At 41.1% G+C, this 20,410-nt stretch overlaps 1 protein-coding gene across 2 annotated transcripts in view; it reads left to right on the top strand.

Annotated features, from left to right (window-relative positions):
• Positions 1 to 20,410, top strand: part of NELL1 (neural EGFL like 1) — a 502,747-nt gene that overhangs the window by 235,260 nt on the left and 247,077 nt on the right. For both annotated transcript variants that reach the window (XM_019551935.1, XM_019551934.1), the window contains exon 13: positions 10,814 to 10,939. In XM_019551935.1, the coding sequence (XP_019407480.1) occupies positions 10,814 to 10,939 (126 nt within the window). The remainder of the gene's footprint in view (positions 1 to 10,813; positions 10,940 to 20,410) is intronic.

The following is a 20,410-nucleotide window of genomic DNA, read 5'->3' as shown; positions in this document are numbered from 1 at the left end:
CCGGCTTCCAGGGGAAGTGGTGCAGGCTCCTAGCCTAGGGATTTTTAAAAGGAAGTTAGATGAGCACCTTGCCGGGGTCATCTGACCCTGGTGCTCTTTCCTGCCAAGGCAGGGGGTCGGACTAGATGATCTACCTAGGTCCCTAACGACTCTAGCTACTATGAAACTATGAAACTATGACTTTCTTGAATACTCCAGCACCAGCATCTCCTTTTTAGACATGATGATCAATATCCATAATGGTAAAATGCAGACACGTTATACAAGAAAGCCACAGACCAACATACGTATCTGCACACATCCAGCAATCATCCTAAACACACAAAGAAAACTGTAATATACAGCCAAGCCCTCAGATACCACCAAATTTGCACTGAGGAGAACACCCGGGATTGGCACCTCACAAAACTCAGAAAGGCTTTCACTCAACAAGGACCCTCCTCTAGAGAGATAGCTTGGACATTTGAAAGAGCCACCTGGACACTATGTGAAGAATTACTGTAGTACAGAAGGAAGAAAGGAAACCCACCACGAATCACACACCACTGGTTATGACATATCGCCCCTCCCTCAAACCTATATAGAAATTCCTTAAACAGTTGCGACCCATATAGAAAAAGACCCAATTCTTAAAAACATCTTTCCAGAACTGCCCAGCCCAGCCTTCAAACAAGCACGGAATGTTGTTAGCCTCATCACCAGAAGCAAACTTCCTGTGGCCCAAATAGATCTGAATGGATCCAGACCATGCCATGACAAGAAATGTAAAACCTGCCAGGACATCTCTATCACCCCCACAATTACTACACCCCACAACAGAACTATCACCATTCCTGGTTCTGACATCTGCCCCTCCAGAAATGTAATATATCTCATCCAGCGCACTAAATGCCCATATGGAAAACATGTAGGAGAAACCAAACAACTGTGTACCAGAATGAACACACACCAGAAATCTATGAAAGACAAGAATACCCATTACCTGTGTGGGCACATTTCTTACAAGAAAACCACTCTTTCTCCAATCTCACAGTTGCATCTGCAAAGGGTATTTACAAAACACTTTTTTACAGCTGAGCCTATGAACTTCTGGATACAAAAAAATCATGAACGAAATATAAGCATTGACTTTATGACATGTTATAACTTGCCTAACATCTGACTCCCCCCAGGTATCTCTCTTCTATTCACCAGTTGCATTCATTCCCCTTTCTGCCTCCCTGGTCTCTCACCCACTGACTCTTCAATTAACGTCTTCACTGACTGGCTTTCTTGCACATGCATACCACCCTTTGGCCTCTTTACTATGCAGCCCAATCAGGAAGAGCACAGACCAACTGTAGATGTGCCCTCAGCCTGAGGAAGAGTATTTAAACCTGAAAACTTGCTAGTTTTGCCAATCTTTAGTTTGTAATCATCATGTGATCCTGTCAGATTGTTGGCTGTGATACAGATCATTCACTGTTGTGCACTAAAGTCAGATTGCATCCCAGGAAATTATAGAATAGCAAGAAACTCTCCTTACTTCAAATAAATGCCATGTGACTGAAAGCCAAAGACACATAGTCTCAATTAATCAAGACTGTCTCTGGGGTTCTGTCCTTTCTTAGGTCATGTAATACTGCTGTGGAGAAATGGGTTCAGCTCAAAGGAGCCATCTGTCAACTGCCTTGGACCCTTGTGGTACTTTGCATCACCGCTCAAATGATTAGTTTGATGAGAATTCATCTGAAATGATCCTGCTTCTAGAAAAGAAATGGTCAGCTCTCCTTGAATATAAGTGTAACCCTAGTCACTCCAACTTGCAGGCTCTTTGAGAGATCCAGCTAAAGGTCAAATGTACAGTGAGACAGTATGCAAATGATTATTGGCTACAACTGTGTGAAAGTATCTGAAAAGCTGTTGACCTAGGCGACATGCAAGCAATGTATGGGGGCATCAGGAAAACTCTTGGGCCTGTTCCAAGGAAGACTGCCCTTTTAAAATCCTCCACAGGTGAAGTCATCAATCATCACAATAAGCAGATGGCTCAATCGGTTGACCATTACTTAGAACTCTACTTTTGTGAAAATGTAGTCCATGACTCTGCTCTTGATGCACTTGAAGATCTCTGAACCCTGACGGCACTTGACCATGAACCTACTATAGACAAAGCAGAAAAAGCCATTGATCAGCTTGCTTGTGATAAAGCCCCAGGTGTGGATTGCATACTGGCTGACATTGTTAAGTGTGGGAAATCCTTCCTCCTCCATCTTCATGAATTAATATGTATGTATTGGAGAGAAGATGAAGCTTTTCAAGATATGAAGGATGCAAGCAGGGCCATACCTGGGGGGGGAGGGCAATCAAGGTGACTGCCTAGGGCCCCATGCTTTGGGGCCCTCATGAAGCTGAGTGGAGTGGTCGTGGCCCTGGCTCCAGCCCCGGTCCCTCCTGCAGGGCCTGCCTAGTGCTGGCGACTCTGCGCTGCCATCGCTGGCTTCTCATCCAGCCGCTCACCACACCTCCCCCCCACCTCTTTGCTGCTGGCTTCTTCACTTCCAGACCCCGTACCCTGTTAGGGCTGTCTCTGGATGCAAGCATAGTCACTCTGTACAAAAACAAAGGTGATATGAGTGACTTCAGAAACTATCACAGTATAGCCCTACTTTGCACCTCTGGGAAGCTGTTCATCAAAGCTGTCCTGCTAAGACTGCAGACCCTTGCAGACAGAAACTATCCTGGGTCTCAATGTGGTTTCAGATCTGGTAGATCCACAATGGATATGGTATTTTCCTTGTGAGAAATACCATATTTCTAGAAAGGTACCATAAACAAAGGAAATCTCTGTACATAACATTTGTCAATTTCATCAAAGCTTTTGATCTTATCAGCAGAGATGGTTTGTTCTGAATCCTGAAAAAGATTAGCTACCCTCCTGTGCTTCTGAGCATCATGAAGTCCTTCCACATTGGTCTGCATGGAACAGTGCAGTTTGATGGGTCACATTTGGAAGAATTTGAAATCAAGAGTGGTATCCAACAGGGTTATGTCCTAGCTCTGACAATTTTTGGGATTTTCTTCTCTGTCCTACTCAAATATGCATTCAGTTACTCTTCAGAAGGAGTATGTCTTTGGACAAGATCTGATGCAAAAACTCTTTAACCTCACTCATCTCAAAGCAAAACCTAAAACCTGAGAGAGTTCTTGTCTGTGAAATGCTCTTTGCCAATGACATAGCAGTTGTTAATCATAAAGAAGCAGGGCTGCAAATTCTTATGGATCGCTTTTCTTGTGTTTGTGATGATTTTTCTCTGACCATTAGTCTAAAGAAGACCATAGTCTTGGGTCAACAAGTTGACCATCCTCATGATGAAAGCCTGGAAGTGGTTGAAAAGTTCATTTACTTGGGCTCTGCTGTCTCGGAAAATCTTGGCTTGGAAGCCGAACTTAACACTTGCATTTGAAAGGCAAGCCATGCCGTGGCTATATTTCAAAAGAGAGTTTGAAAAAAACAGAGCACTTGCATTTTCAACAAAGATGCCCTTCTACAGCCTTTGTGTACTTAGCTCTTTAATGTACGACAGTGAAACATGGACTCTTTATGCCAAGGAAGAAAGAAACTTGAACAGTTTCCATCTTTGATCTGTCTGTCATATCATGGGCATAACATGGCATAACAAAATCTCCAACTTTGCTGTTCTGGAATAAGCCTAGATACCCAGTATGTTCATGCTCCTAAGACAGAGATGCCTCTGTTGATTAGGACTTGTGAATCATATGAGTGATGGCTGAATCCCCAAGGATATACTCTATTGTGAACTGAAGCATCAACGTGGATGGCCAAACTTCGTTTTGTTGATGTGTGCAAGAAAAACTTGTGTAAGCTATGCATCGATTGCCAACACTGGGAATCATTCGCTTCAGATCTCTGGAAGTGGAATACTGCCATGAAGCAGGGCCTACATCACTTCAAGATAGAGAGGGTCAATAATAAGATAGAGAAAAGGCATCAGAGGCAGGCAAGGCAAGATGGCAGTATGCTGGCGCAAGCTCAACTGAGTTTGTATGTCAACTTGCTGGAGGGTCTGCTTGTTATGCATTGGACGCCTCAGCCACTCAAGAAGCTGTGGTGGTACCCAGTAACCCACCAAAGGCACAATCTCCGAGACCAATATCTGCCAGTAAACATGATTGGACAAACCATACATAATCTTGGCTTAAACAACCAAAACATTTTTTTTTCATGAGAGAATTGGGTTGTACAAAATGGCTGCAATTTAAGATGAGAAATGGTAGCATATGATCTCAAATGAAACATCCAGTAGGTTTGGAGGATTTGTTTTTAATGATGGTATTTTATTCTAAAATTGAAGCCAGCACATAGAAAGATCCGACATAGATGCTGGAATATTTATTTTTATACATTTGTGTTATTGCCTCCCATTAGATTTGTGCTAGAATTGCAAATAACTAGTAATGATGTTAACCCTGTCCAAGAAAGTTATTTTAAAACGCATACAGTTTCTGGTAGTCATTTAAATTGTTTTGCTGTCAAGGTTATTCTCACAGGCTGCATATTTTTATGACCCCAGCAGACCTGATGATAGGTATGAAAAGTCCCATCATTTCATGAGGGAAAGCAGGCACTTAAAAAGAGCATCTAGAGAGTTTGATGACCTTTTGGAAGTAGTAACTTTTTTACAGTATAGTGGAGGTGATTAATAATGAACAAAGACCAAGCATGTGACAGACTCATGTTAGTGACTAGACAACTGATGGAGTTGGCTGAGGACTTGTTTCCCTAGTCCCACTGAGTTGCACAAAAGAAAATCTCTTCTGTTTTGGCCATGCATACTTTCTCATTTTGGGTCTACAAATATACTTAGCATGGGTATTTAATGTGCTAATGTATCTTTCTTGCCTTTCTCTTGGAGCAGGCATGGTTTCTTAGGGGCTTAGTTCAGACATTGTTTACTTTTCTTCATTACTTGTGGACTTGCATAAAATGGTTTTCCTCCAGTTTTATTTCAATCAAATACACTCAAATAATATAAATAAATAAATAGTATAATAATTGTAATTAATTGACTTTTTAATAGGAGTTCCTTTTCTTTGACACTATAATTTAGTCTGACTCTATTATGGACGAAGAGGATGGTACAATGATAAGGCAGTTAATTGTCTAGTATATTTTTATTTTTATGTACAAATCATTTACTATTCATTATCAGGCATCCTGATTTGAGCTGTACCAAATTATATCAGTGGAGGTTAGGGTCAGTGCATCTATGCTAATTTTCACCTGCTGGGAATTTGGCCCAAAATATTGTTCTCTTTCCTTTTTGTCATTACCTTCATCCTTGAAATTTCATGAATTATATTAGAAATAGAGGAAATATGGCCTTTACCTGACAGCTATATTGGGAGCATTTTACCTTAGGAGTCCTCTATACAGGCAATTAAGTCTTCTTAAATACCTATTAAGGCAATACTTTAAATTTAGTTAAAGAATGGTCTTGTTCTTTTTACCAAACCAAACTATACTTTAATGCAGTAATCCTCACTGAAAAGCTGTAGCCCAAATGTGTCTTTGTCATTGAAGAGAACGAGATTATGCAGATGGAAGTTGCTGATATGTGAAGGATCATTATGCCATGTCAAGTTTAATTTTAAAGGCCATAAGTATACCTTTTAAAAAGAAAAACAAACTACTTCACCAGGCCAGAGAGAAACATAAATCATATATTTTTATCACCTCAAAAGACCACCAGAAGATGAGCTCTAATATTTCAAATGCGACAAGCAATCTATACGCATGAATCACAATTTGAGTTCCATTACATTCAAGCTGATATATACTATGGTATGGTTTATGGATGTTACTTTAATGTTAAGTAAAAACCCAAAGCTTTTTGTCATGGACACCTAATCTTACCTAAGGTTTTGTAGAGAGTTGTGGACTAACAGTTTTGGACCACTTATCTACAGAACTTGTCTGGAAAAATACTCTTACCAGTTTGTGACCTCCCATAACTGTCCCCTGTAAAAGAGATGTATGTAGATTAGGCTTAAGACTTTTATAGGGGCAGTGGAAAATATAAAGAAGTGAAGGTGAACATATGAGAAACAAGAAGAGGCACAGGGAAAGCCTGAGGATGGGCTTCAGTGGATGAGCAAAGAAGGAAGGCACCCTCACTTCATCCTCACCTTTTTTGCCAGTGCCAAATTTAGTCCTTTAATCTCTTGAACATGAGGACTAGTGCTGCAAGTTAGTGCTGGTAGCTGTCAGTTTACTCATCTATAATCAAAACAATGCTTGACGTTGTTAGTATTCCTTATGAGATTCAGCAGGATCATTGTGCTGCAGAGAGGTGCCACTCAGGATTGTGAATTTCATTTTCACTTCTGGTGGTTTGAGGAGGAGCAAAGGGGGTGGTATTCTTTTGATAGTGCTTTCCCTTACAGCAAATCAAAATGCTAATTAATTTCTTCCTGTTCAAGACTTTTCAGTACCTCCATTTTTATTTTCTTGGTCATTGTCCAGTGAATACATAGAGATGGCTAAAGACAGAGATGGCTAAAGACAAAGATGGCACCATGTCAGATTAATTTTCAGGTGAATTAGTTGCTGATTTGAGATCTAGGCATTCTTTTCAGGCATCTTTCCCTTTCCTTTTATGCCAGAAATTATTAGATATGCAAGAACAAAACCCCTCAAAGCTATGAACCAAAAGCCTATTAAAAAGAGGCGGCAAGCAGAGTAGTGTGAACATATCAACACCTGAGCATGTCCCAGGTGGCCCCATGGCGCAGTGGTGTAATAAGAAGACATGGGAAATTTTTTTGGGCATTTTTCTTTCATATACTGATGCTTTTGACATTTTTATACATTTTATCAAGAGGTTCAGCATCAGAAATAACCAGAATGAAGGAAGTGGATAGCTCAAGGTATTTGTAATGGAATATAGAATCTTTTGCCTTTAGGCTATCATTTCAAATTCAGCCTGTATTGGTAGTGATCAAAAGTTGGTGCCAACAGACAGCTGTTTCATGGCCAATGTGAAAAGATTTAATTAGTGGTCCTTCTAGTTCCCGATGGAATGGATGTCCATAGTGCAGAAACCAGAATGTTTGTTGGCGTGTTTGTTGTAATTTCAGTACAGAGGTTGTGGAAGGTCTGTCTACATTGCAAAACATGGATAGACATTTCTGAACTAGCTTTAATGTAACTAGTTTTGGTACTGCTAGCAGTGTTGCTATGGAAGCAGCACCAGTGGATAACCTCAGCAGAGCATCTCAGGTAGGTTTTCTAGCTTGTGTTGGGCTCCTTGCTGCCATGACTAGGCTTAGTAACACCCAAACCAGGGAGCTCAAAGCTAGGTTGTATATGTCTACGTGAGCTGCTATGAATAGGAAAGGCCTGTTGTCAGAAAGAAAATGGAAGTATTTTTCACATTTATGGACATTCTTCCAGGCCAGATTGAGGCGTGTATGATAAGAAGGGTTTGAGAACCTGCCTGTTCTGCGCCATTTTTACAGAGGAAACAGGAGACTTTTATTTTCAGTTATGCTGTCAATTCAGTGTCTATATTGAGCATAACGTTCAATAAAAAAATAACTTGTAAAGAGAATGCAGTAAAAAATAGGCCCAGTTGTCCATTCTGTTACACTGGCATGCAGTCACTCTAGAATAATTCTTGGGAAGTCAGTAGAGTCTCTTCTTCCTAAAATGAGTAAAAAATCAGTTCCAATCAGTAAAGGTAATTGTTTGCTCCTGAAGTATCTTCTTTAGCTGAGTTTCATGGCATTTAAACAGTTTAGCAAATGGCAGTTTCAGTTCCCTTAATCAAACAACAAAAATTGAGTGCTGGCCTCACATTAGCTGCAATAATCTGCTAATAACAAGTGGAGGCACTGGGCTGAGTCTTCAGCTTTTTTGTTTGTTTCATTTCATTGGAAAAAATGGAAAGCAAACTTAAGTCTGCTGTCTTTGGGCAGTTGAGGTTTCCTTTGTGCCAGACATTATCTTGGTGTCACAGAGCCAATGTAGCTAGTAAAATTCCACTTACCTTCCTTCTAGTCCTGAACACAGGGTTGTTTCAGAGATTTGGTGTCACAAACCTATATTTTGAGGTATTTGTGGAATACCATGCATGTTTTCTTGAGCCTGTTTTACTGATAATGGCATGTGTAGTCTGTGTAGGTAGCATCAAGCTGCATTTAGCCTTATTGTCCTTATATATATTATGATATTTGATATAACTGTATCTCATGTGGTATAAAAGGACTAGGATTGATTAACATGATAGTGATCTTCAGATGTTGCTCCCTAAACAATGAGTTTAGTAGCTGGGAGAAGCCTAAATAGCTGAGAGAAGTAATCAGTGAGAATTAGCATCTGACATAGGTAGGCTTAATGGCCAGTCTAATAGATTTGCATAGATGTTGTCTGTGAATTCACATCTTGAGCAGTGGCAACGCATAGGAGGTGCACCCCCTGAGAGAGCTAGTGCACCCCCTGACCAGCCGGGGAGTGGGAGCACTGGATGTAGGGCACAACCACTTCTGAGAGTGTCGTGGTTGCTTTCAGGAGCAGCACGGCCATTCACTGGTTGGTATGTTTTGTTGTCAGGTGAACCCCCTCCCCCTTGCAGTTGCTGATTGGTTGCTGGGGGGGCACGTGCCCCCCCCCCCGACTAAGGTGGCACCAGTTACCCAAGATCTTGAGAGAAGACACCTATAAGAATAACACCCAAGAACAGGCTATTTAGGAGAAGACATTCTTCACAGTAGGGAAATGAAGTGAGAAAGTGTCTCTTTCAGATATTGGATTAGTAATCTTTGGGCACCTATACACATGCATCAAAGCTATTCTGATGCACTGTAATTATAGCTGCAACGTGGTAATTACTGTGCTCCAGCAGACTCCAGCATCACATGTATCAACGTTCCCATGCTCTAAAGTGGCAGCAGGGGTGCTTTAACTAAACCCTGTTTGATGAACTTTAGTTGAAGCTCTCCCACCGCAATTTTTCAGTGTGGGGATGCTGATACACATGATGCTCCAGACGTCTTAATCTGAGTAACCCTTGAAACCACTCAAAATAAAGTGCCTCTCTCCCCATCTCCCAGATCAAGTGTATAAATGCCCTTTATGTCTGAAAGGATGTAAATAAGAGTATAGACCTGCTAGCCCTGTCTCAGGAGGGCCCACTACATCCTGGGATGCTGGAGGACTTCAGCTTGGGTGGAATACCTGTGGAAAGTGGCCATACCTTAATGGAACAGGAACAAAATTAGGTGAATTAAAAATAATCCTGCGCTGGAGTGGCATAATTTTAATCCATATAATGAATGCCTTAAGCCGTTTAAGGTGGTACCATGCAGTCAGCCCCAGGGTTAAGAGCTCTAGAAGCCACCTAAAATTATCATGCAACAAGGCAGTGAAACAGGAAGACAGGGGAAGTTTCATGGAGTCCTGTCAGAAAGGTCAGAGGGGGGGAGCTACATTCTAACCTGTTGAGCTGAATTGAAGCTATATTAGGTGTCAGATGCAAGATAAGACTATAGTACTGTTTTGACATTTTCTTTTGTTGGTTTACGCTTAGATCTCTATCTCAGCATATGGTTACTGATTTCTTGTGTTTGACCTTCTTTTCATAATAAATCCTTTTGTTGTCTCTTACAATCATTGTTGTTAATGCTAGGTGTGATTTCAGAACATTTGAACATACAGGCAGGCTTCCTCTGAGGAAGAGGGGAATCTATCATTTCTGGGGTGTGATTTTTCTAGTTGGCAAAATCTGCTAAGAGCTGGCAAAACCTGATTGAGTTGAATCATTTGAGGTGACTTTGATTAGAGAGGTGACCTTTGAAGCATCTCAGTCTTTTCTCGGTGGTGAAGCAGCAGATGATAAAAGAGGTTTGGGGCTGAAGAGCACCCCTGAAGGTATGGCCTTGGGAGCATGCCTGGGATTAAGGTGCGTCTCACTTAGCTAGAGGAGGGAGGCATGAAAAAAGGGTGCAGACAGAAGTGTAGCTCCAAGCTGTAACTCAGAAAGATTTTTGGAAAGTGTTCTGAGTTACAGTGTTACTCCAGACAGAACAGAAGTTGCTGGAGGGTGGAGTGGGTGAATTGGAGCCACCCACCTTGGGAGGGGGGCTGCTATACACTTGCCCCAACTTGTAAGCAGGGCTGAAAACCCCCAAGACTGAACTCCCTCTGCACCCTTTCTCCCTTCCATGCTGAAAACGGGTAGGCTGGGAGCTCAGCAGACACAAATTACAGAAGACACTACATTTTGTAACATCTTTTTCTGATATCTCATGCAATGACAGGTCAGATTTTCAACTAATTGACCATTTTTAAGCAGTTTGCAGCCATGCACTTGTTTGGTCACAGCTATAAACTGCTTTCTGTGGCCAAATTGTCACTTCTGTCTGCACTTAAAGTGTTCCAGTGATACTGGAAAGACCAGTACCTGAAGCATGCATCACTTGGTTTGTTTATGTGATTACTTTTTGTTGTTTTAATGCTTTAAATGGGAAATATTAGGGTGTGGGGGGGCTTGAATATTTCTCCATTTCCCAAGACTTCACATTTTTGGAAATGTCTGTGAACTGTACATTATTGTGCTGCAGGAGTCTTAATGCTTCCTTGAGAGTTTTCTACTACAAACTCACTAGTTGAATATGTGAATTTAAAATGTGTTGTCTTTTGAGGTTCTTCTTAGGCTTGTAATTGGAATTTCTCTTATCTTATTTCAATGTTGTGTCATTCTAAGGCATTCAACTCTGACTCTTATTCCTGCTAATTCTTTTTTGCCTTCAGATATTGATGAGTGTGCTGCTAAGATGCATTACTGTCATGCCAATACAGTGTGTGTTAACCTGCCGGGATCATATCGTTGTGACTGTGTTCCAGGATATGTCCGTGTGGATGATTTCTCATGCACAGGTGAGTATTTGGAATCATAGTAATTGCACTTATGATATGATATTTCTTTTGTACTGACTGAGCTTGTAAATGATCTCCTCTCTGAAACAAAGGCCCAGTTATAGTTGGTGCTGTCTGTGCAAATCAGTGATAAGGTGTGAAGAATAGCCTAGTTAACTCTGGTGCTGTGTCTGAATAGCTTTTTATATATTGATCATTCTCATACTTAGGAAGTTCCCCCTAATCTCAAACCTAAATTTCCCCTGCTGCAGCTTAAAGCCATTGCTTCTACCCCCATCTCCCATGGCTACAACTGATAGTTTATCTCTGTACCCATAAGGTATTTGAAGGTTGTTTTCAAATCTCCTTTCAGTCTTCTTTTGTCCACAATAATGACTGAGTGTAGGCAGAGCTTGTACTTCATCTGTTTTCTGTGGGGTCTCCTATAATTGCCAGGATTTCCTGCAACACACCTGTCACTTAATACGTGTGAACATGACTCACTCTTTGCTTTGGACTTGTGTAATTTTGATCCAGATGGGCAGAAGAGGGGTTGACACATTTTTGGGTGAGTAAGAGGATGCTCGGTGGTTTGAATTACTCCTAGAGGCGTGGCTTAATGAACAAAGTTGAGGTGAGATTGCCAAGGATGCAGAACTGCAGACTGATTATGTAGCTCATATAAAACACTGATTAAAACTTTATCTCACTGTCCTGCATGCTTTGGAGGGTATATATGCCACCGATATATTGATCAAAATTATTTTGAGAATTTGATAATTTTATTGAGAATATTTTTGTATCCTTTCCTTTGTAAAATAAGTGGCCGTTAGTCCTCTTTAGTCCTTCTCTACATGTCTTCAAAAAGCAGGAAGTTATTAGCAAATTAACTCACTTTAAGCAGTACCTATAAAATGACCCAAAACAATGTCATAAATATAAAAATACTATGTAAAAAAATCTTTCCAGTTGATGTTTCTGAACATTCTAGGATAGAAAAAAGATTTTTATAACAATATATAACACATATAGATGTAGACATAGTGTATGTGGATGTGTATTTACATATGATTTTCTTAAGCATTTGCTTGTTTGACAGCCTGAAAAATAACAAGGTTAATGATGAGACTTCATGTTTGTAGTGTTTCACAGTTTCATAGTTTCATAGTTTTTAGGGTCCGAAGGGACCTGAGCAGATCATCTAGTCCGACCCCCTGCCAACGCAGGAAATAGTACTGGGGTCAAACGACCCTAGCAAGATGTTCATCTAACCTCCTCTTAAAAACCCCCAGGGTAGGAGCCTGCACCACTTCTCTTGGAAGTTGGTTCCAGATCCTAGCCACCCTGACCATGAAGTAGTGCCTCCTGATATCTAACCTAAACCTACCCTTGCCAGCCTGTGACCATTATTCCTGGTCACTCCTGGCGGTGCTCGGGGGAACAGGGACTCCCCCAATGCCTGCTGATCCCCCCGACTAGGTTCAGGTCCCATAGCCTCTCCTCATAGGGCCTGCCCTGCTGTCCGCTGATCATGTGAGTGGCCCTCCTCTGGACTCTCTCCATGTTGTCCACATCCCTCTTGAAGTGCAGCGCCCAGAACTGGATGCAGTACTCCAACTGCAGCCTGACCAGTGCTGCATAGAGGGGGAGGATCACCTCTTCGGACCTGCTTGAGATGCATCTGTGGATGCATGACAAGGTATGGTTGGCCTTCCTGACCACGTCCCCACACTGCCATCCCATGTTCATCTTGGAGTCAGTGATGACTCCAAGATCCTTTTCAATGGAATTTAGACCCCTAAGGCTTGTCTTCACCATGGTGCATCCTGGGAGCTGGGGGAGAAGGACACCCCCATGACCCATCCACCCAAAGGGCAGGAAGTCAGATAGCGTTGAAGGATCCCAGCAAGATAAACATCCAAATGTATCTTGAAAGTGTCCAGAGTAGGTGCTTGCACCACCTCTGAGGGGAGTCTATTCCAGGCCTTGGGGGCTCAGACACTTAAGATGTTTTTCCTTATCTCCAGCCTAAAATGGTCTTGGAAGAGTTTGTGATAGCGGACCTTGTCATCCCTTGGGGCACTCTGGTAAACAAGTGTTCTCCCCAATCCTGATGTACTTTTAGGCTGCCACCAAGTCACCCCTGAGTCTGCGCTTCTTCAAGCTGAGAAGTCCCACAGCTCTTAGACTCTCATCCTAAGGCCTATTCTCTTTCCCTCTGACCATGCACATGGCTCTCCTCTGGACTCTCTCAAACTTCTCCATGTCCTTCCTAAATTGTGGAGTTTCTGGGACTATGATGCAGATTATTTAAGAACAGAGAACAAATACAATGGCTTTGATGTCTAAAATTACTAATTTTTAATACTTGTCAGCAAAATCAATCCTCAAGTCTTAGGGAAGTTTAGACGGGTCTTATTTCTGTTTATAAGTCTTAAGGAAGTTTTGTTAGCAGTCTTTAAAATAATACATTTGGAATGTGAGAGAAGCTCCTAAAATGCTTCATTTTATCCCCAACTAAATTGATAGCCTCCTTCAGTGAGCCCTTGTTCAAGGCTGTTTTCAGACCCCTTTTGGTATGCTCCAGTCTAATAGAAGAAGACTAGCTTTGGACAGGTTTTTTGAAATGGAAATATGTAAGCTTAACACAACCCCAGATTTAGGATTGTTTTGGGCTGTCTATTTTCTCAAGTGGAAAGATAGTTAAGAAGTGTAAATGTTAGAGGCATTATTCCATGCTGGAAATCATGTTGTAATGTGTGTATTATCATAGGAGAAGTCATGGGGAATATCTATTCTTCTGATGACAGTGTATCTTACTGTTATACCTGACTACATGTAGCTTATGAAATGCTTCAGAGGAATCCTGCGCACGTTTTGAGAGAGGATGATAGTGAACAATTGACCTCCAATTGTGCATCTAAATCACTTTTTGTACCTTGCAACTGCACCAAGTTTTATTTGATCTCTTTTAAACCTCTACGAAGAAAACTTCTGAAATGCTGAATTTCATGGGAGGTGTTTCTTTAACCTCACACACTGAGTGTGGTAGTCACTTTTTATAATGACAGTAAAATATCTTTGATCATCTGACACTTGCTTTCCAGATAGTCACTACTAATTCCTTAATGTTCCTTTCCTTCCAGCAAGACAGTGTCATTAGGCATGTTAACAGGTTAGAAAGCAGGGTAGTTGTGATGTACAACAAAAGTGTGAAACAATAAGACAAAGTGCTTGACAATAATGAGTCACACGCAGACAGAAATGCACACAAAATTAAAAAACCTGTAAAAATGGGAAAGAATGGAAATGAGTCAGATAACAAATAGTTTTTGCAGTTTTCATTAACTTACTGAAACATGTTCTCTTCTGGCATTAGGTGTACAAAAAGGTCCATATTAAACATATTTGAGCTTGGGTGCATTGGCCATTTATAACTAGAAATAATGTCATTATAATAAATGCATTTAAATTAAGTATTGCACAATAGAGGAAACAACTTTTTCTTATTACTTTGCATTTAAAAAGGGAAAAAAATATGTGCCTGTAACTTAGAATATTTCTGTAGCAAATCCATAGCTTATCCTTCATCTGTTACTATCCATCTCCTTATAAACATCATTAAATTAATCAGTTACCAATTTGTCCATTAGTATTCCTAGTTATTGGGTCAAAGCAAGTGGAAAAATATGAAGTGGTTTTAGTGAGTTGTGTTGTTTGGGGCAAACCCCTGAAAATCTTACTTATCAAATCGCTTCAGTGCTTGCACTTATTTGTGAAATGAGACTCTCTTTGGACATAGAGATGTATATGAGTTTTTTACATGTTATATTTCAAGACTTGGAAAAGGTCTTTGATACATCACAAATTGTACTCCATGGGCACATCCACACATGCAAGCACGTGTGCTTGCAGGAGCTCAAATAGAAGCGGTGCAAATTTGAGCCGGGCCTTTTTGCCTCCACACACATGCTCGGGAATGCACTTTGTTGTGGAGCGAATTGTGCCACTTGGGGTAAAATAACGCTGCCTGGCTCCTCCCGGATCTGCAGCCAGGGGGAGCTGGAGTCTGGGGCTAGCACCTGTGCTGGCTCCAGCAGTACCAAAACCTGCCCTGGCAGGCAACTCAGGGCTACTCACTCTTAGGATCTTCTGGGGCCCAGCCAATTGGCACCTGGGGACACTACCTGTTGTACCAGCTGGACTGCTGCAGCACCATCCCAAATCCATTTTTAAAAATACCGCAAAATCCATGTTCTTCCACAGTTAAAACAAAAAACCACTCTATACACACACACACACACACACACACACCCCTATAGAGAGAGAGGCAGAGAGACAGCAGTCAGTTGGGTAATGCTGTATTGGTATATTTACAATGTTAAAGCAATTTGGAAGCCTACCAATGTCTCTATCATTATGAAAAAATAAATTCTAAATACCTGTATGTGTTGATGTGTGCTTTTGGTTTTCTTCACACATGATGGGTGTGTGATGGGGGGATGTGGTGTTTGCAGGAAGGGGGTGAGAAGAGATGTGGGGGAAGGTGGGTGGGTGTATATGGAGGGATGTGGGAGGGATGTGGGCCAGGCAGCATGAGCAACCCCAGGGCCTGCAGGACCCAGTTTGGCTCTGCGCAGTTTCCACGCACCGGGCCAGGCCGGGCAGCAGATTGCTTGTCATGGGAACCGCATGGAGCCGAACCATCCCCCTGCAACCCCTCACCCGCCAAGACCCATGAAACCCCCCCACACACACATGCGCGCACACTTACCTTGGGACAGCACCAGGGGCAGCAGGGACACCAAAGAGATGATCTGGCCAAAACCAGAGCTTCTTTTTGGAGGACTGGCTCTGGGCATGGTATGGAACCATGCCTTGCTCCGCTCTATTATGGAGTGGTTTTTTTAGACCCCTGGATATCCATTTGTTCGTTCCCGCACATGCCTCTTGGTCCGCCTCAAAGGGGTTTGAGGCGGGGCAAGAGGCATGTGCATGCTTGTCTGGACACACCCCATAGGGTTAAGGCATGAAGCTATATATTTAAAACAATAAGTTGAATACAAATCATAATTATTTTAAATCCTGAAGTTCCATTTTAAAATGAAGTAATATATAAGCATGACTAAACAGCATTAGATCTCTTAATGAGCCAGTATGATGGGGTTCCCCCCTGGATATTTTCTCATCAATCTATTCTGTTTCTCAGTACCCTTGACCTACATACATCAACAAAGGTATGTTAATATTTTTGTAGTCTCCTATTCCTGGAGCTCTGATTTCTGAATGTTAATTAAGCCTTTCAATGAAAAACAGTTTTATTAAAGAAAGTTATACTTGACTAGGAAGTTTCCTGCAGTCTTCCTTCATTGGTTGGTTAATTTCTCTAGGTTAAATCATGCCCTAGTTTATTCCATAAGTGGTAGCAGAGATGCTATATGGTGTGCTCTCAGTTTATCAAACCATAAATACATCTCCAAATTTTAATATCTAAACATACAATATTGTTATCTTGAACAGACAGACTCTGGCCTGTTGAATTTTAACATAGTACTTGCATGTCCTGTGCAGGCGGTCAGGCGAGATGATCATAATGGTCTTTGTGGTTCTGCAGACTCTGAGTATAATTAATGTGCTAATGCTTGATTGGCAGAATTTTTACCGTGGTGGGGAAGGAGAAATTTGAAATCTTCATAAATCCATTTTTTCTTAAAGATGTTTTGATACTTAGCACTGTCCCAGTCTAATAGGGTTGCAGCAGCCTCAATGACTTTAAATTTCCATTGTGTTTTCACTAAAGATGCATTGCTGAGAGCAAAATCCCTTAAAAGGATATATGGAAAGTGAGCATGTCAAGTAGGTTCTTCCTTCCCTTGATTGCATGCCTCCCTGAAGGGCAGGTTTCCACTAAAGAGTGCCCATAGGGGAGCATGGAAATCCGGTCTCTTGATTAGCTTCTGGGAAAGACATATTTCTGAAAAAGGGAAGGGAGGGCAGTATGATTCTAAACCAGTGGCAGCAGTTGACTGATGCTGAAACATTGGGAGAAATAAGGGTAGCATTGGACCCATGCAAAAAGATGGAGCACCTATACACAAAAGATGCCGGGGAGAAGTTGTGCCTCTGTGAACCTCAGGTCCTTCCCAAGTTTCCTCTAAAGTCACGTGACACTGCATTTACTGCAACTGATGAGCTGTGCCTAAATGGTCTAATTTCACCCTTTCTCTTCTATTACCATGCTGAGTAATAGAATTGAGTTGAAAGGGGAGAGTCATCCCTTTAGGCAGAGTTTTTCATTCCTAAATCAGTGAGTTCTTTGTTTAGTTTCTGCTTCTGTTTTCTGCCCTCTCCTCTTCCATTTTTTCCAAGTAGATTATTCTTATATGACCAATCTTGCCCTGGTAAATTCAGCACTGCATAATTTTTCTCAGATGTATTGCATGAAAATATGCTCGAGGAGCAGTAAAGCTGATCCTAGGATGAATCCTAGAGCCTTTGGACACAAAAATCCTAAAGCAGCCAATGGCAATTGTGCCTCAATAAGGGATGCAAATGATCATTGATTTCCCCCTATAAATGTAGGAAACACCTATAACAAACAGTGAAAAACCTGAAGAGAGATTAAAGAAAATTGTAAAGCAATTTTCTGTATTTGTACTTTGGCCTCCTTACTATCTCGCCACGATTGTGATGGGTGCAATAGACATGTTGATTGTTTAGATAGAAAGAACCGTTGTTCGCATTTTATTACTGCTAAGTGAAGTTTGTGTAATTGTAACATTTACCTGATATCATTGCAGTTTATAATATTACTACAGTACTTATCCCCAAATTACCTGTCAGTCTTCATTTTGGGTTATTGTGCTTATATTTTTTTCCTTTAGCTTTATAGAAGTGATGAATCACTAAATAAATTACATAGTACTTCCAAAGAGCATAGTTTCGCCTACTATAACTACAGTAAGTGATTTTTCAAAATAAATCCTTTATTTTTAATTTGTGATAAAAGGGACTTTTCATAGAAATATATTGTTTTAAAAATAGCCTTATCGTTTGTATCTTTTTTGTATGCTGTGTAGCATAAATAGACAAAAGGAGATAACAGAAACTAATGCCTTTGATGAGACTTCCTCTACATTCTGTATTTATGCCGTGCTTAATGTGTTAATTGTGTCATAAATAGGGTTATCCCTTGAGCCCTTTCACTCTTGGTCCCTGTGTGGTGTTTGGCATAGTATTCAATTTTGAATCATATTTTTTTTTCCAAACCAATCCCTGTTACCCTTGCATTACATGCTTCCTTCAATAAAAAGAATGGGAGTAAGGTGCAGAAATAGCTGAAGTTTGGAAAAAGCTGTGATTCAATGGAAGAAACACCTAGAATACAAGCTCAAAATTGAAAGGATTTGATCATACAGTTCGATGGAATTTTTCATGAAATTGTTTGGTCTTGCTAATAATTGATGTCTTTAGATCATTGTAGCTGTACTTTACCTGTCAGAAATTGGGCAGGTTTGACCCGGTAATAGTAATAATAATATAGCAGCTTTTCACATAGGTGAAGTGGCAATCTGAAAGGACAGACAACTGGCTTCTTATCCAGGATCCTGGACAAACAGGACTCGAATGGAAGGTTTTAAATCTAGGCAGCTGATTGATAATACAGTCACTCTTGCAACGAAAACACTGTGACTGAAATCTATTCTGCTAACCCCATTCTCTTCTCCTTGTTTCTTTTGGTGATTTAAATAACCATTAGAGAAGGAAGCAGTGAACATTAAAGCTAAAGGTAGAGCTTTTTAAAGATCTGCAAAATGTGTGATGCATGTTCATAAATCTCAATAAACAAATTCTATCACTATGGACACAGTGTGCTGGCAGGGCAGTAAAGGTGTCTAACTATGAGCCCAGAGGTACCAGCTGTAATTGGTACCTGGTCATTCAGCCTGGAGGGTCAGAGGTGGCCAGGTGTTGCTCTTGTGTGTGCTGTTGGCTGCAGGAACAGGCATGCCTTAATCACACCAGCCAAATGGGTCACTTAAGTCCATGGGAACATTTTGAGTGTTTGAGGGGTTTTTTTATTAAATATGCAGTTGACTAAGATGGATTGAAAGTAATGGAACAACATGAACTAAATAACACCTAAAATCTGGGTCAGTAAGCAGCAAAGAAATATTAGACTGGAAACCTTTTAAGAGGGTATGCCCTTGATATTGCCTTTGGTGTTGTATTGAAATGTACTGTTTTTGGATAAGAAGGTTTTTTAGTGTATTTCAATTTCCAAACACATAATATACAAATATGGTCAGGATTGTATAGGGAAGCTTTTACGTAAGTATTGTCTCCATGCACAGATTGGGGAATGCATACTCAGCCCCTCCCTCTCACCGTCCCCCCTTGGCCCGGTGCTAGCTTATTTATTATAATATAATAGCCAGTAGAGCTGTTGAACACATTAGGGCCCCACTGTGCTATATTTTTTGCTCACAAACTGAGGAGAACCACACCAGCTTCACAGATCTTATAGCTTTTCTCTTACATGGAAAAATCCATAGATTAGGTCTAGGAGGGATGAGGTCTCCAAAAGGATAACATGTACTACTCATTGGACAATTTGCATCCCTGAGTTTCCTTTGAAACTCTGCATCTCCCATTTCTATATTGTCTCAAAGATAATATTTACCCCTGAATGCATCTGGAAGCTGTCTCAAGTGACCTTCCCTTCTTCAAACAGAATAAGAGTTCAAAAACATTTTGCTCTACATGTATGAGGCATACTGTTAATTCACCATGCCTGAAATTTCATGTTGAACAGCCTGGCCCTTAATGAATGGAAACATTCAATGTCACATGGAGAATGTTTAAATTTGGAGAAACAAACGGCTCTGAGCAGCCTCTATTGAAATACCATATTTACTTAAACCCAAGATGAGGTTCTTTTCCCCTTTCAACATGGGGGTGGGGTGGGAGGAAGCCCCTTGTCTTGGATTTGAGTACCAATGGGGGTGGGAGGGAACAGGTGGCTGCTCTAGTTTGAACTCCAGCCCTGACCTGGGCTCACAGTTGCAACAACAGCCATTGCTGACCCCTCTGCATGCCCCCTGCTGCTTACTGTCAGTCACTGACCCACCCCCATTCTGGCCTAGGACACAGAGCACATGGTAGCTCCATTGGTGTCGGTGACATCATGGGGCCAGAGCTGTTGTATGTTTTGTGCCTGCCTGCCACTGGCTTCTCCTCTGTAGCAGGGGGGGAATCCAGATTTAAGAATACCCTGCAATAATAACATTCCATACTTGGAAAATTGTAACAAATGCATACATTTTCCATATATAAAATCTAATGCGTAGGGAGGATATCTTAAATTCAAAGTTGGAGTCAGGTGAATGCAGTACTTTGCTTTTCCTGTTTTCAAACAATTAAACTATATAGTGATTACATTTCCTTGTAAAATATATTTATGCTCGTCTCTTGATACTTTTCTTTCCAGAG

Source organism: Crocodylus porosus, unplaced genomic scaffold (genome assembly GCF_001723895.1).
Source record: "Crocodylus porosus isolate Cpor-Errol unplaced genomic scaffold, CroPor_comp1, whole genome shotgun sequence".
Lineage (NCBI taxonomy): Eukaryota > Metazoa > Chordata > Crocodylia > Crocodylidae > Crocodylus > Crocodylus porosus.
Note: the sequence above shows the minus strand (reverse complement) of the source record. Positions and strands in the feature narration are given on the sequence as shown.